At 42.1% G+C, this 17,383-nt stretch overlaps 1 protein-coding gene across 2 annotated transcripts in view; it reads left to right on the top strand.

Moving 5' to 3' along the window:
* Positions 1-8,340: 8,340 nt before the first annotated feature.
* The window catches only part of RNGTT (RNA guanylyltransferase and 5'-phosphatase), a 234,513-nt gene continuing 225,470 nt past the window's right edge, over positions 8,341-17,383 (top strand). For both annotated transcript variants that reach the window (XM_061206736.1, XM_061206737.1), the window contains exon 1: positions 8,341-8,590. In XM_061206736.1, coding sequence (XP_061062719.1) covers positions 8,527-8,590 — 64 coding nt within the window. In that variant the 5' untranslated portion in view covers positions 8,341-8,526. The remainder of the gene's footprint in view (positions 8,591-17,383) is intronic.

Raw genomic sequence — 17,383 nt, forward strand, 5'->3', positions numbered from 1 at the left:
TAGTGTTGGGACATCCCTTGCAGATGTTAATAATTATCTGCCCACAATAGGAAGGCTCCATGGTGTGGTCTTCCAATCAGCAGCCCGGGCATCCCCCGGGGAGTTGGTCAGAAATGCACACTCTCAGGGCCACCCCAGACCTGTTGAATCAGAACCTGCATTTTAACAAGATCTCCAGGGATTGAATGTATTTAAATTTAAGGCAGACTGCCTTAGGGACCATCTAATAATTTTTCAAATGGAAAAACAAAAAATCAGGACTTTAAGGGTGGTTTTTTTCCCCTCAAGGTCTAATAGGCATGGGAGGCAGAGCCTGGATTAGAAAAAAAATTTTCCGACTCTGTTGGCGGTTCCAGCATTGCTCACCACCTCACAGCCTGGTTCTTCAGCTTCTGGCTGTGAGGCTTAGGGCAAGTTACTGAACCTCTCTGAGTCTGTTTGCTCATCTATGAAATGGAGATGGTAGCAATGTCTACCTCACAGAACTGTGAGGTTTAACACAAATTAGAAAATCTCTGAACATTTTGCCCAAGGCATAATTCACATGAAAAGGTTTATTATTCTCTAATGAAAAGGCAATGTTCCACATAACTTAAACAGTAGAAGTAAATTTTTTATGGCACACAGAAGCAGATTGTTATTTATATCTCTGAAAATCCTCATGCCTTAACGGTAATGTTTGGAAAACAGTTATTTTTCCTTTTAATCTTTCCTATTTTCCAGTGAAGAAGCTTATATAAGCTACCCTGCAGAGGTGCTCTGCTAGTCACTGTAATTTAATCATCTTGAAGGTTAGGCTGACTTCTGTTATTATGAAAATGGTGAACCCGGGCCAAATTCAACCTTTGGAATAGGCACCCACATATGTAATTAAAGAACCTGACTCACTGACCTACTTTCTTGGCCACCAAAACAGGAGGAGACTGCATTTCCTAGTGTTCTGCTCCATCTAGTGGCCAAACATGGTACATGGCTCAATTTTCGGTTACAGAGAAATTATCGGGAATTCTACAATAGTTTTTTATGTTTTAAACACAAACACATCCAACTTCTCACTATTGAGGAGAAATGATCCAACATACACATTCTTAATGCTGTTTGTTATACTTGAAATAATAGGCTTAGGATTCTTACAAATGTACCATACTAATGCAAGATGAAAGTGGGGAAACTGCGGGGGGGAGGAAGGGTCTGTGAGAACTCTGTATTTTCAGCTCAATTTTCTGTAAACATAAAAGAGTTCTAAAAAATAAATCCAATTGATTTAAAAAAAAAATAGGCTTAGGATGCTTGTTGCTGGTTGGAAAGTTGGAGACTTTCTGATTTGGAACAGGAAGACCGGCGTCATTTTTGATGCTTCTGTTGATGAAAAAATTAGTCAATAATCTAAGAAAGAAATAGAAAACCGTATTCGAGCCAACCTGAGGATTATAAGCCAGGAGACAGTCTTCCAGGAAGCTCTGAGGACTGTTCTCCTGTTAGAGGTTAAAGCACAGTTATAGAAGTTTTTGAGACAAAGGGTTATACATCAAAGTGACATCATGAATGTTTAAATAGTCCAACAAGGTAGGCAGCGGCTTATTGTGACCTCTTACAGGATTCAGAAAGGAATGTCATCTCCTAAGGAGTTACCTTGTTGGTGCCAGGAGGAAACTGCTTTTTTTTGTTTTTTGGTGAGGAGGCATTCCTGTGTCTTCAAGTTAATGTATAATGCAGGTGCACAATGCCCACTAAAGGGGAGGGGGAGTGGTTCAAATGGCAGAGAAAATTTTATGTTAAATTTTCCTTTTTTTGCCTTAAAATAATTTTATTTCATCTCTTCCCTCATGTGATATATCCATTATGTCATCAAACACTAAAAAATTAATTTCTCAAGACATTAGCCAGTGTCGGGGAGGAAGACATTTTCCTCTACCCTTCTAGGTTTTTCTGGCTGGTCTAAGAATTAAATTGGCACGAGACAGATTAACAGGAGACAATCAAAGTTTAATAACATGTCTACATGGGAGAGACCCAGGAAAACTGAGTAATTCACCAAAATGGCCCAAACCATTAATAAACCTTAATACCATCTTCAGCTAAAGACAAGAGATGTTGGGGGTAGTGGTTTGAGACTTGCGAGGGGAGAAAGGGAATTGACTTGGAGATAAAAAAAAGCAAATATTTGGTAAATAAATGCTTGCCCAGGCCATGGAGAGACAATGGGACACAGAGGGGACCTGATCTCTAGAGAGTTTTCCCCACCACATATAGCCCATACCCTTTGTGGATATCTCTGGAGATGGCTCTGTTTGGGAACAGGCTTTCTACCTAAATTCTTTTTTAGAGAGTTAGGGGGAAGTTCAAAGTTTCTTCCTGAGTTTTTCAGGCCCTCATTGTTTTCAGCTTGAAGTAACCCATATGCCAAAGAGACATTTTGGGGTGGCAAATTTTGTTCCTCTACACCAGACACATGTACTTATTTAATCCTTCCTTTGGGACCATCTGATTAGTGAAGAAAGGTGTTGGACATTACTCCAGACCCTGTAGTTTGGGCATCTCGGAGAGGAATGCCTATGGGTGCACTCAGAAGGCCTGAGCTGTAGGGTTCCAAGACTCACAAAAGATCCCCTTTCCCCACAATGTGGCCGAGGAGCAATAGAGACCCGCTGGGGCCATGGGAGTCATGCCAAGAATCAGTGTCAGCCAAGGGAACAGAGGGTCAGTGACAAGAGACCAGCCTGTCGGGCCTTCCATGGTGGCGCAGTGGTTAAGAATCCGCCTGCCAATTCAGGGGACACGGGTTCGAGCCCTGGTCCAGGAAGATCCCACATGCCGCGGAGCAACTAAGCCCGTGCACCACAACTACTGAGCCTGCGCTCTAGAGCTCGCGAGACACAACTACTGAGCCCGTGTGCCACAACTACTGAAGCCCGCGCACCTAGAGCCCGTGCTCTGCAACAAGAGAAGCCACCGCAATGAGCAGCCCAGGCACCGCAATGAAGAGTAGCCCCTGCTCACCGCAACTAGAGAAAGCCTGCGCGTAGCAACGAAGACCCAACAGCCAAAAATAAATTAAAAAAAAAAAAAAAAAAAGAGACCAGCCTTTCCCTTCACCTCTTTCTTGGAGATGTGTTGTCAGAGCCCCTGAAACCAAGATATAATTCCAGGCATAGAAGTGGGGTCAGGAAGCCCCAAGAATGCCAGAGCTAGCATTTCCCACTAAAGGGTAGCAGAGTATGCTACCCCCAAATATGTCTCTTTGGTATACATTACTTTGAGTGGATTACTTTTTTGAGAAAAGGCAGACACAGGAGAAGCTCTGAAAACAGAGTAGAAGTTACCCTTCTGTCAGGGAAATTTATATTTATAAAGGAAATCTTCATTTGTGAGGATGTCTCCTTCTCAGTACCAGAAAGAGAGGGATGACTCTAAAATCACGTGAAACTTATCAGTGAAGAAAGCAGAGACTTAAATCTTCATAACAAACCTTACCTTTTACTGTGCTTTTCCTGGTAACTTCCCATAACTGGTCTCTCTGTTTCCCCAACATCTTTCTTTTGTCTTTGGCTAAAGATATTAGTATTTAAGGTGCTAGCCATCTCAGCTTCCCTGGGTATCTCGCATCTGCACGTGAGGTATACATGTTAATAAACTTCCCTTCGTTTTTCTCCTGTCTCTTTTTCTTTTATTACAGGAGGTCTCAGCCAAGAAGGGTAGAGGGAACATTATTTTTCCTCCTGTAAACGACTGATTTAGCAGGAAGGAATTCAGAATCAGGATTGAGTTGATTTATAGAAAATACATGTGATATCCTTGCACGCAGGTTTGTGGCCTGTTCAGAGTTGGGCATATATTTGCACCCCTGGAACTGGAGTCATTTCGTGTTGAGAAGTTGTTGGGGAATTGATGTTATTAAATTAATTAAACAAGGAGGCCATCCAGCTGATATGGCTCTCATGCCGAGGAGGCCTACAGAGACAAACCAAAATCAAACCCTGTAAATGCCTCCAGATTAGGAAACCAAAACGCTAAGGTCAACTAATCACAGACAGCGAACGAGGCTTTAAGCTCTAGCCAATCAAATACTTTCTTTTCTTTGCTTCTGCACCTTCTCTGTATAAGTCCTTTCCCTGGCTCCTGTCCTGGGGAGCTCCTAACCACTTCTGGTTTGGCGCACTTCAACTGAAATTGATTTTTGCTCAAATAAACTCTTGACATTTAAAAATGTGCCTCAGTTTATCTTTTAAAAATATGCAGATATGAATTTGGTTCTTTAGAAGTCTGATCACTGAGGGAATACTTGGAGCATCTCTGGAGAGCAGGTTTGAAAGTGTGTCACTGAAGAATTTAAACCCTTCAAGTGGGATCAGTGTTGTTGGTAGAAAGGAAGAAAAGAGGGTGATTTTGAGTTTGCTCAAGATATCTCATTTCCTGTAGCTTCTAGTGTTACCGAACCAAACTTGGGTCCTGTTTGCCCATGTGCAGGAAAGCCAATCTACTGACACTGGGTTGTGACGAAGGAAAGTGTGGCATTTATTGTAAGGCACCACACAAGGAGTCTGGGGCAGCTAATTCTCAAAAAGCCCAAACTCCGGACTTCCCTGGCGGTCCAGTGGTTAAGACCCTATGCTTCCACCACAGGGTGCACAGGTTCGATCCCTGGTCGGGGAACTAAGATCCCACATGCTGTGCAACGCGGCCAAAAAATAAATTAATTAATTTAAAAATTTTTTTAAAAAAGGGCTGATCAGTAAAAAAAAAAAAAAAATGTTGTTTAAAAAAAAAAAAGCCCAAACTCTCTGATGGGTTTCAAGAAGGCACTTTTAAAGGCCAGGTGAGGGAGAGGAGTTGCGGGATGTGTGATCAGCTTGCGTGCACAATTCTCTGATTGGCTGATGGTGAGGTAACAGGGTGGTGTCAGAGGGGTTAACATTATCAGTCCTCAGACTCCAGCAGGTCTGGGGGGGCTACATGCTCATGGTCATCAGGTAGTTAACTTCTTTCATTTAGTGGGGGTTTTATTTTATTTTATTTTTTTGTCCATGCTGCTTGTGGGATCTTAGTTCCTTGACCAGGGATTGAACCCTTGCCCCCTGCAGTGGAAGCACAGAGCCCTAAGCACTGGACTGCCAGGGAGTTCCCTTGGTGAGGTTTTAGCATCTGTAAAACAACTCAGGAAATGTGCATCAGATATTGTTATTAGGTACTTCAGAGAGGAGCTACAGCAGAGGACGTGGGGGAAGGGGTCTGTCCAAGGAAGGCCCCATAGAGTCCTGCTTTGTTCCACTAGCAGTATACAAAAAAAGGGAGGGACGTAGAAGGTGATTTTTAAGGCCTCTATCTCAGTCTCTGACTTTCCAGAAAAACTTCCTTCAGAAAAAGGAAGACATAGAGCAGCCAGATTCCTGGGATTCAAAACAGCTTGTGTGTCTGCAAGTCTGGACTGTGCCTCTAAAAGTAAGGGTGGGTGTTATGGGTTGAATTGACCCAAAAGATATGTTTAACTTCTAACCTTGTACTTGTGAATGTGACTTTATTTGGAAATAAGGTCTTGCAGATGGAATCTTGATGAGTTTATACTGGATTAGGGTGGGCCCTAATCCAATATGACCGGTTTCATATGAAGAGGGGAAATTTGGACAGAGCCACACATAGAGAGAACGTTCTCTCCACAAATGTAGCAAAGAAAGAAACCAGTTTTATTATTGAATATGCACTGAACCAGACTCTAATGCCAATCACAGGCAATCCTCTAATGAGATTGCAAAGTGAGAACACTCACCCTTGCAAACAGCCAAGTATATATGATCCATTCCACACATGTTCTCGAGATAAATAATAACTAGTCCCCATGTAAGAGGACTTGGGCAGCACGATTTATTATACATTCTTTCATAGTTCATCCTAAATTTACTTGGTAACTGGCTTGGCCGCCTGTGTTAGGTAACTGCCATTATCTGAAAGGAAAACAAAACTTTTCAATCTCTGTGATTTACAGCTTGGAACGAGGTGCTTTAGGTTACATTCCCATGGTGACAGGGAGACAGGGGGCGCTATCTTCCTTCATGTTTGCAAAGAGGTGGCTCCCTAGGCCCTAAGAAAAGTTCCTGGGTTGTAAAACAGGCAAGAGGCTCGTTTAGCTGTTCAAAAGATTTACATACGTATCAGGGTGATGAGGAAGGATTTACAAATACAAGTTTTCTCAAGGAAATACCCTGGGAAAAGGAAAGTCTCTTTCCTTTTTGTCAAGAGGGAAAATTCAGTCTTCTTTACCCTTACACACACCTTTCCTTATGGGCAAAATAAATGTTCTATGGAAGAATTCACCTGCAAAGAGCCAATAAAGAGGAGGCCAAGACACATTTATGAGAATGTGTTGGTGGTTCCAGGAAGCCAGGGAGGAGACATGTTGGTTCCTCTGGGGGCATCTATTTTTCTTCTTGAAGGATAGCAGAGATGCTGGAGTAGGAGTGATGCTGGCAGAAGTACCCATCAGGCGAAGGATTCCTGGTAGGGAGAAATGGGAAAAATTGCCCTCTCACTTGGATGCCACTGTCCTACTCTGCCCTTTATTGTGGGCAGAAGGGAACCACAGGGTCCTCTGGGTCTGTTGGCACTAAGGATAAAGAGGGCATAACTGGGGACTTCCCTGGCGATCCAGTGGTTAAGACTTCACCTTCCAATGCAGGGGGGTGCGGGTTCGATCCCTGGTTGGGGAGCTAAGATCCCACATGCCTTGCGGCCAAAAAACCAAAAACATAAAACAGAAGGAATATGGTAACAAATTCAATAAAGACTTTAAAAATGGTCCACATCAAAAAAAAAATCTTTAAAAGAAAAGAGAAGGCATAACTGGATAGTGGTGTAAAAATTAAGCACACACTGCTGCCTTAACAACCAATAACAGCTGCCCATCGGCAGTATGAAGCCTCTGCGAAGCATTCCCTGTGCCTAGTACTGAGCTCCCTAGGTGGACACAGTGTGTGAGAAGGACAGTCTCCAAGGGGAGTCATCCCCAGAAGGGGAAAGTGAAATACTTTCCCAGGACCAGGCTCACCTTTTCCATCCTTGGAGATCTGGGGGATCAAACATTTCACCCCTCTGGGTCTGGTACCAACTTTCCCCTGCCAGCAGAGAAGAGAATTGGGCATCATTTGGGCAGATTGCTGATTTGTAAGGCAACAGTCTTATTGTCTTGTCAGCAGAGGAGTGATACTTTCACTAAAAGGTCTCAGCAGATGTAACGGCAGGACAGACCAGGAGTGTGACTTAACTCGGGCTCTCTCAGAGAGAGAGCCAGTGGGCCCTCTCTATTTCAAGGGAGAATTCTGATCTTACTGAGAGGGTCCAGGCAATCACGGGCTGAGCTGTCCCGTAAGTTTAAAATGCATTCTCCCAAACCTCACACTCTTGCAGTTCAAACACATCACATTATAACTAATGTAGGCTTTATTATAACTGCTACATTATAACTAATTTGCCAGCACCCAGCTTTATATTGAATACTTTAACTAAATTAGTCTATTAACTACAGAAAGTCTTACTACAGGACATAGTTTAGAAAACACTCCCAATCGCCCCTGCTTAACTGGAAGGGAAAGACCGTCTGTTTGGTAAGGCAAATGAGAACACCAACAGGTAGTGGTACTCCACTGGGCAATTCCTGCCTTTGCCAATTACACACTTTAGTTGGTAATTTTGAGACTCCCAAATACGCTATCAAACTTTGCTCCAGAAGTGTACAAACAAAACTAATAAAAAATGTTTTGAGATTAATTTCAGATGTTTCATGGATCCCCAGAAGTACTCCCCCAAAGAGAAATTCCTCATTTCTGGTGCTCCAATCTCTCGCTCTTAGAATTTCTCTAAAGCTTGTTCCCCTAATCCACGTCAGGAGGAACTTTCCAAATTCCCATTCAAACCCAGATCCTGCCGGGACATCAAATTTGGCCGAAAAAGGGCTATCAGGTTCTTGAGCTATGACGGCGGTGGGATGGCCCCTTTCGTCAGTAAAACAGATGCCTTTATGGAATCTGCGGACCAGTGTACGTGTGGAAAGAGGATTGGTTTCCTTTCACTCTCTGGGGTTTCCATCGGCAGTCTATGGGAAAAGTATATGAGCGCCGTTCCTGGTTCCCAATACTACGGCAGCTGCGCATGTGCAAAGCTGCCCTGAGAGCTCTTTGGGTCTGGGCGGGGCGGGGCGGGGCGGGGCGAGGGAAGACCCGCCCCTCCCATTCGCCTCGGCCTTAACTCCTTCCTATCCGTTCGCCAGCGTCTCTTTCTTCACCTCTGACCTCGGAAAGAAGGGGGTGGGGCTTTTGGGGCGGAAGTAGCGGTGCATTGTGGGCTCGTTTAGAGTTGAGCCTGAATGGAAGTGGCGCGCCGCTGCTGACATTACCCAGGTCCGGGCGGCTGGGGTTCGGACGCCGGCCGGGATTCGGGTACCTCGGACCTCGGGTGCAGAGCGGAGCGCGAGGAGGCGGCGGCGGCGGCAGCGCGGCGAGCGTTGGTGGAGGGGGCGGCTGTTCACGGCCCCAAGACATGGCTCACAACAAGATTCCCCCGCGGTGGCTAAACTGTCCGCGGCGCGGCCAGCCGGTGGCAGGTAACCGGGACGGGGGGTGTTCGAGTCCCCGCGCACCTGCGGGTCCGGGGGTGGGCTGAGGGGGGCGCAGCTTTCGGTAGTTTGAGGACCCAGACGTGCTCGGTCCGTTGAAGCTTCGTGGATGAGTGTTTGGGAACCTGGACTGGAGGCAGTGGGGGCACTTGTCACTCTTCAGTAAGGATAAATATTGCGAGCGGGAAGGTAGATAGGAGCTTTGTGTGGCAGGAGCTGAGGACCCAAGAACCCAGTGGGTAATAATACTTTGAAGTTTAGTCAGGAGTTTTGTAAACCTTTGAGGGTTCTCGGAAGGGGAAGGGACAAGTGTCGGTCTTGAGAGGAAGGCTAAAGGGAGGGGCAGTTCCCAGCGGTGAAATTCATCCACACTGAGACTGGAGGTTTTTGTTTTGTTTTGTTTTGTAAATGATTCTTAATTGAGGACTTTTTCATCTTTGAGTTTGACACAACAGACTTTAAGATGTACAGTTTGAAAGTGTACAGTTTGATAAATTTGGACCACAGGCGCACACACACCCCCTGTGAAACACAATTAAGATAGTAAACACAATCATCACCACTCCAGGTTTCCTCCTGCCCTTTGTAATCCCTCCCTCCCTCCCTCAGGCAACCAGTGATTTGCTTTCTGTCACTATAGATTTAGTTTGCATTTTGTATAGTTTTTAAAATACATGGAAACATACTCTTTTTTGGGGGGGAGGTCTCTGGCTTCTTTAACTCAGCATTATTATTTTGAGATTTTCACGCTGTGCTTGTATGTATCAATAGCCCATCCCTTTTTACTGCCGAGTAGTATTCCATTGTTATGGATACACCAGTTTAAATTAGTTTGTCCATTCACTTTTTTTTTTTTTTTTTTAAATCTTGAGCTACTGTCATTTTTCAGTAGCAGACACAAGGGTGATGTTTTAATTAATTTATTTATTTTTGGCTGTGTTGGGTCTTCGTTTCTGTGCGAGGGCTTTCTCCAGTTGCGCAAGCGGGGGCCACTCTTCATCGCGGTGCACGGGCCTCTCACTATCGCGGCCTCGCTTGCTGCGGAGCACGGGCTCCAGACGCGCAGGCTCAGTAGTTGTGGCTCACGGGCCTAGTTGCTCCGCGGCATGTGGGATCCTCCCAGACCAGGGCTCGAACCCGTGTCCCCTGCATTGGCAGGCAGACTCTCAACCACTGCGCCACCAGGGAAGCCCAAGTCCATTCACTTCTTGATGGTCCTTTGGGTTGTTTCCAGTTTTTGGCTGTTGCATACTAACTTGCTATGAATATTCATGTGCAGTTCTTTGTATGGACATATGCTTTCATTTCCTCTGTGTAAATCTCTAGGAGAGGAATGCATCGCATGGTAGGTGTAAGTTTAACCTTTTAAAAAACTGCCAAACTTTTTTCCAAGTCATAACATTTTGCATTCCTGCCATCAATATATGAGAATTCTGTTTGCTCCACATCCTCTCTAACACTTGATTTGATCAGTCTTTTAAATTTTACCCATTCTAATAGGTGCTTAGTATTGTCTTACTGTGGTTTGATGTTGAGCATCTTTTCACGTGCTTCCTGGCAATTCACATATCTTCTTTTGCAAAGTGTCCAAATCTTTTGCTGATTTTTAAAATTTGGTTGTTTATTTTATTTTTGAGTTGTTAGTGTTCTTTATGTATTGTAAATACAAATCCTTTGTTGAATATATGCTTTTAAAAGTCTTCTGCCGTCTGTGGCTTGCCTTTTCATTCTCTTAAAAGTTTCTTTTGAAGAGTTAAAGTTTTAAATTTTAACTAACTCAACTTAATGCTTTTTCTAGAAGGTGTCTTGAAACAAAATTAAAGGATTTTTTAATGAGCTATGCATACTTACTAATTATATACACAGCTATAGTATGTCTGCCTAGTTATTTTAATTAATTAATCAATTTTTTAAAATTTATTTTATTTATTTATTTATTTTTGGCTGTGTTGGGTCTTCGTTGCTGCGCGCGGGCTTTCTCTAGTTGTGGCTAGTGGGGACTACTCTTCCTTGCAGTATGCAGGCTTCTCATTGTGGTGGCCTCTCCTGTTGCAGAGTATGGGCTCCAGGTGCACGGGCTTCAGCAGTTGTGGCACACAGGCCCAGCAGTTGCGGCTCCAGGGCTCCAGAGCACAGGCTCAGTAGTTGTGGTGAATGGGCCTCGTTGCTCCACGACATGTGGGATCCTCCTGGACCAGGGCTCGAACCCGTGTCCCCTGCATTGGCAGGCGAATTCTTAACTACTGTGCCACAAGGGAAGTCCCAGCCTAGTTATTTTAAGTTGTTGGAAGAGAAGATTCTCTAGTCATTTTTTAATTCAGGTTTTCTGGTTCTTCTAGTTTGTCAGCTTTTCTTCACATTTTATGTAAAATCCTCAGTCAATAAAGCTATATAAATGATGGATAAAACATAATCTAAGCAAGCCTTGGGGTGAGGCAATGTTTTTCCTTAACAAAAATGAATAATTTTCTTTACGTTCTAACCATTTTTATAGGCATTTTCACTTGTGCTTGATAGTCATTGTACTTTCTTCAGATGAATTGACTACAATTCATCTCACTTTTCAGACATTTTGACTTTTTTTCCCTTGCCATCTCTAACTTAGTGTTGAATCCTTTCTTTTTACATGTGGCTTTCTCTATGGAGTTATGAAGAAACCGCTAAACTTAGATGTCTAGCTTCTTTTTTAACCTGGAGCATGTTTCCTGGATCCTTTCATTAGAGTTACCTGCCACACTGATTTGTGAGAAAAACAAAATCATAAAGAAGGTCTTGTCCCAGTGAATATTTTTTATTTGGAATTAGAAAAACAGTTTTAAAATCAGAATTTTAATATAATCTGCAGATGACAATGACAAATATCAGAATACTGACTTTTTCCTAGATGAATGAGACAAATGTGGTACTGACTGGGGGCGGACAGCAGCAGATAAGGTGCTAAGCTCCAGGCAGCTTAATACTTCTCTAAGAAATAGAGTTGTGTGCTTTTTTTTTTCCTCCCTCTCCTGGAGATGAAGGGTCAGGAATAAAAAGTTATTCCTTTTTTATTGTATTACAGTATTTCGACCCCCAAAACATAGACTCTTAATTACTGTGATCAGTGAGTCACTAAGCTCACCTAATCTGAGCAGTTGCGGGCCCTGAAAAGAACCTCATCCCTCCTGACAACCAAACTGGATCTTTACTGGTAATCAATTCTGCTTTGGCTTGTGATCCTTATTAGAAAGTAAGGTGAATACAACATAAAATTCTTGATAAGTCTTTCTAAATTTCCCTTAAAATTTGATCTCTCTAACATTTCTGTCCTAGAAGTGTTCATGACACATTGTGTATTTTAGATAATGTAGGGTTGGCAGTGTTTTATAGTGGTAGAATAAGAAATGCTAGCTGTATTCTTGCAAGCGTTAGAGAAAAATAAGGAATCATTCACATTCCCAGTTTCTACCTCCTATTTTCTTCCTCTTTTTTTTTTTCTGATTAGAAAAGTAATTTATGCTTATTGTATAATTTCTTTGATATTTCGCCTATTTAGGATAACGTGTTATGACTGCTTAAATTTTCTCATTGTAAACATTAGGATGAATCTTATTAGTACTAGAAGTTCATAATTTTTCTGAATCAGAAAGAAGATGGTACTAATTATAAATAGTAATTTGTCCCACTCTGAAGTCACCTTCTCTAATTAAACCAGACTTCTAGTGAGAGAGTACCTGGAGATAGGGCCAAGCTTTATTTCTGAAGAATTCTTTTTTCCTGCTTCTGAGTGATAGATTTCAGGTGAACACTTGGAAGAAAACAAACTTCTGATTATTCAACATAAAATTATTTTGTATGTACTATGTATAAAGAACCTCCTGGGAACTAACTGTGGGACTATAAATATGATTCAGTCTTATGATAATAGTGATGACTTTGAAGACATTTTACTTAGCGAATATTTGTATATACTTTGTGCTGGTTTTTGGGACTTGGGAGATGATTAAGATATAGTCCTCCACCTTAAAGAGCACATAATTTTGTGAGTAGCAAACCATCATTTTTAAACACAGTTCTGTTTTAACAAGGTCAATAATGACTCTATTATAGAATATTATGGGATACTAGAGATAACAAATCTTGACGTTAGGGAAGAAGAAGGGGATCAGGGAAGGCTTCCCAGAGGGAGGTATATATGCATTAACATGAATAAATAGAAGTTTGCTAGATAGAGTGTTGCTTTTGTTTTTTGTTTTTTTGTGTTTTTGAAGGTCTTCTGTTGGGATAGGATGATGGTGGAGAGATCTCAGACTGAAAGTGAGGATATGGATGTGAGGGTGGAGAGTATGAGCCAGATCGTATAGGCTTAGGGTGTGATAAGGGGTTTTAATATTTATATACTTTCACAGTGCACTGGCAAACCATTGCCATTTCTTAAGCATTGGGGTCAGATGATTTGACTTCAGTTTAAAGAAGCTTACTTTGATTGCTCTGTGTTTAATGAAAGAGACAAGGATGGAAGTGGGGAGGTTAGTTAGGAGCTTGTCACGGTAGTTCAAGTGAAAGATAATGGTGATGGTTTAGAAGTAGAGTCGAAGAGTAGTAGGCTGATTTGAGAGATATTAAAGAGGGAAAATAGACGGGACTTGGTGTTGGATTTAGAATGAGATAAAGAGAGTCAAAACTTAGTCCCAAGTTTCTGCTTATGCAGTGGGATGATTGGTACCATTAGGGCTTATTGTGGGGGAAAGCAGGTAGGAAGAAGTATTAAAATCCTGATTGCTTAAATGCTGGAGAGGGTGTGGAGAAAAGGGAACCCCTTGCACTGTTAGTGGGAATGTAAATTGATACAGCCACTATGGAGAACAGTATGGAGGTTCCTTAAAAAACTAAAAATAGAACTACCATATGACCCAGCAATCCCACTACTGGGCACATACCCTGACAAAACCGTAATTCAAAAAGAGACATGTTCCACAATGTTCATTGCAGCACTCTTTACAATAGCCAGGACACGGAAGCAAGCTATGTGTCCATCGACAGATGAATGGATAAAGAAGATGTGGCACATACATACAAAGGAATATTACTCAGCCATAAAGAGAAACGAAATTGAGTTATTTGTAGTAAGGTGGATAGACCTAGAGTCTGTCATACAGAGGGAAGTAAGTCAGAAAGAGAAAAATAAATACCGTACGCTAACACATACATATGGAATCTAAAAAAAAACCAAAATGGTTCTGAAGAACCTAGGGGCAGGACAGGAATAAAGGTGCAGACGTAGAGAATGGACTTGAGGATGCGGGGAGGGGGAAGGGCAAGCTGGGACGAACTGAGAGAGTAGCATTGACATATACACACTACCAAATGTAAAATAGCTAGCTAGTGGGAAGCAGCTGCATAGCACAGGGAGATCAGCTCAGTGCTTTGTGACCACCTAGAGGGGTGGGATTGGGAGGGTGGGAGGGAGCCACAAGAGGGAGGGGATATGGGGATATATGTATACTAGCTGAATCACTTTGTTATACAGCAAAAACTAACACACCATTGTAAAGCAGTTATACTCCAATAAAGATGTTAAAAAAAAAAAAAAGATCCTGATTGCTCAGGTAGAGATGTTGAGTACACAGTTGGATATATGGTTTGGAATTCAAACAAGTTTGAGTTGGAGATGTACATTTAAGGATAGTCGGCATAAAGACAATATTTAAAGACGTGGTATTTGATTAGTCAGGATAAGTAATGCTAGTTTCTCTGACAAACAACTCCCCAAACTCAAGGGTTCCAGTCAACATACTATGTTTATTTCTTGCTCATATCACAATGCATTGTGTGTCAGGCAGCTTTCCTGGGCAACTCTTCTCCAAGTGGTGACTCTCTGGGCTCTTCCCATCTTGTGATGCGGTCCTCTTAAACATATGACCTGCAAGGTTGCCATGGAAGGGGAAGAGCAGGAGTGGGTGCTCTTGGGGTGGTGTTATATCTCACTCCTGCCCATATCCCATTGGTCAGAGTCCAGTCATATGGCCCTCACCAAATTACAAGAGAAGCTGAGAAATGTAGTCTTCCTGCGTGCCGCGAAAGAGGAAAATAAATGGAGTTTGGTGAACAGATAGCATTATTTCTGCCATGGCAGTGGAAAAGACCTTTCAGGCAGAGAATGTAGAAAGAGTAGAAGACAAGGCCCAGGATGGAACCGCCCCTTACCAAAACCTGCCATTTAGAAGTTGGGTAGGGACTTCCCTGGTGGTCCAGTGGCTAAGACTCCATGCTCCCAGTGCAGGGGCCCCGTGTTTGATCCCTGGTCAGGGAACTAGATCCCACATGCTGCAACTAAGAGTTCGCATGCCACAGCTAAAGATCCCGCGTGCCGCAACTGAAAAAAAAAAAAAAAAAAGAAAAAGAAAGAAATTGGGTAGAGGGAACAAAGGAGTTGAGAAAGAATAGCTAGAAATTGGGGGTGGTGTTAGGTGGGTGGTAGAAACTAAAGGAGTATGGTGATATGGAAGCCAAGAGAATTTTTCAAGAAGGAAGGAGTTGCCAGATGTATGAGATGCTGCTGAGATGTTAAGATACTAGAAAAGTTGGTAGCAACATGGAAGGGAGGAAGAGTTGATTGATGGTCCTTGTGAGTGCAAAATGGAAAGAATCCAGAGCAGAAGGGAGGGGATTTGCCTTTAATGGGAGTAAGGACAGGGGATGAAAGAGAAAATGGACTCAGATACAGAAAGGTTTATAACTGCAAAGGTGAGGCAAGTTTCTACCTGCTGGTGGAGAGGCATTGTTGAATAGCAATTATTTCCATGGACCCTATGTCCAGGTCACCTGGGTTTGGATCACTGTTCTCTCATTTACTAGAAGTGTGACAATGGGCAAGTTACTTAATCTCTCTTGCCTTGGTTTCCTCATCTGTAAAATGGGGATAATAACATTACATATGTTTATGTTAGGAGTAAATGAATAAATCTATGTAAAATGTTTTAAACATTGTTTGATATGTGTTAAACATATAAAGTTGCTTCTTTCTACTTTTTCTTTTCAGTACGCTATAACACAAAGCCATCAGGTGAGGAGTGGGTAGGGGAGCTTGGTATATTTTATGAATGAGGAAAAGATGTGAAACGTAGGACTGCCTTTGAGATTGATGATTATGATTTATATTGTCACCCTTCTGCTGTGCTCTGAGATTTTCTCTAGGAGCCTTGAGCTGTGTAGGTGTAGGCCCAAAGAAATCAGGTGTTTGGGTTTATCGAGGTCTGGGTTTTTCTCAGGAGAGTGTGACTGAGCAGCTGGGGAGGAGCACAGAGGTTAAGGGTATGTAGAGGAAAGAGAATCAGACCTCTGAGACGTCAGTGAGAAGGAGAGAGGTCTAGTGGGATGAAACTTCTAATGTACCATATTATTATTTATTATGTTCATTGTTTGTGGTTTATCTTTACCTAATAGAATATAGGCTTCATGAGGGCAGGGATGTTTATCTGTTTGTTTTTTTCTTTTCACTAATATAGTCTGTGCACCTAGAATAATGCCTGGTACGTAATAGGCACTCAGTAAATATCTGTTAAATAAACTAAATGAAGCATAATAATCTAGGTGAGATGATGGTAGAAGTGGTGAGAAGTGGTCAGATCCTGGATATATTCTGAAGAGAGATCTGATAGGATTTGCTGATGGATTGGGTGTGGGGTGTGTAAGAAAGAGAGGGGTCAAGGATAACGCCAAAGGTTTTGGCCTGAGCTACTAAAAAAATGGTGTTACCATTTGCTGAGATGGGGAAGACCATGAGAGGAGTTTGAAGATTGAGAGCTCAGATTTGGATATCAAGTCTCAGATGTCTTTTAGACATCAAGTAGAGACTAAGTCAGGTAGGCAATTTGATATTTGATTCTAGAGTTAGGGGAGAGGTTTGGCCTGGAGATACACATTTGTCCGTCATTAGCACACTGATGGCTTTTAAAGCTGTGAGACTAGATGAGACACCAAGGTAGTGAATGTAGTTAGAAAGGAGGTGCAAGGACAGAGCCCTGGGACAAAACATAGAGGGGCCAGGGAGATAAAGAGGAGCCAGTAAAGCAGGCTGAGAAGGAGAGGCCAGAGAGAGGGGAGGAAAACAGGAGGATGTAGTGTCCTGGAAGCCACGTGAAAAAAGTGATTCAAGAGCTCCTCTTGAATTAAAAAATGATCAATTATTTGAGAACTGAGAGTTGACCATTGGACTTAGCAACATGGAGGTTACTGGTGATCTTGATTGGTTTTGTAGAAAATAAAAATAGAAAAAAATGATCTTTTTATGAATTTTGTTTAAAACCTCTGGACAGATGTTAAGACTTCACTTAGATATTGTTTTAGGTAGATATTTATTCTTACTGATTTTATAATATAAATCAGCTAAAATAGGTGATTTTAAAAGATGACTTCCCCTGTGTTTATATGGTGAGTCAGGAAAAGAAAAAGGCCAAAAGTCAGTCAGTCTTGCTGAAATTAGAATCACTGATACATTTGGAGTGTGATTTTGGTTAGTGTGCTTCTCAGCATGATCCTTCTCCTGAGATGTAGGATAAGGTTATAAGATGGAGAAAGTTCCAATTTCATATTAAAAAAGTATGATAGGAATTTCAAAGAATTGATTTAATTCACTTCATTATCAGTTTTCTAGTGCTATATCTTTAAAGCTTTTAAGGCAATAACTTTTTAATGTAGTGGTTTAGAACTTAAGAGTCTTTGTGGAAGTTCCATTCACTGGTAATTTTTTCTTTTGCTATTATATTTGATTATCAATTTCTAGAATTTATGTTGTCTTTAAAA

The sequence above is a fragment of the Eubalaena glacialis genome, chromosome 12, assembly GCF_028564815.1.
Source record: "Eubalaena glacialis isolate mEubGla1 chromosome 12, mEubGla1.1.hap2.+ XY, whole genome shotgun sequence".
Lineage (NCBI taxonomy): Eukaryota > Metazoa > Chordata > Mammalia > Artiodactyla > Balaenidae > Eubalaena > Eubalaena glacialis.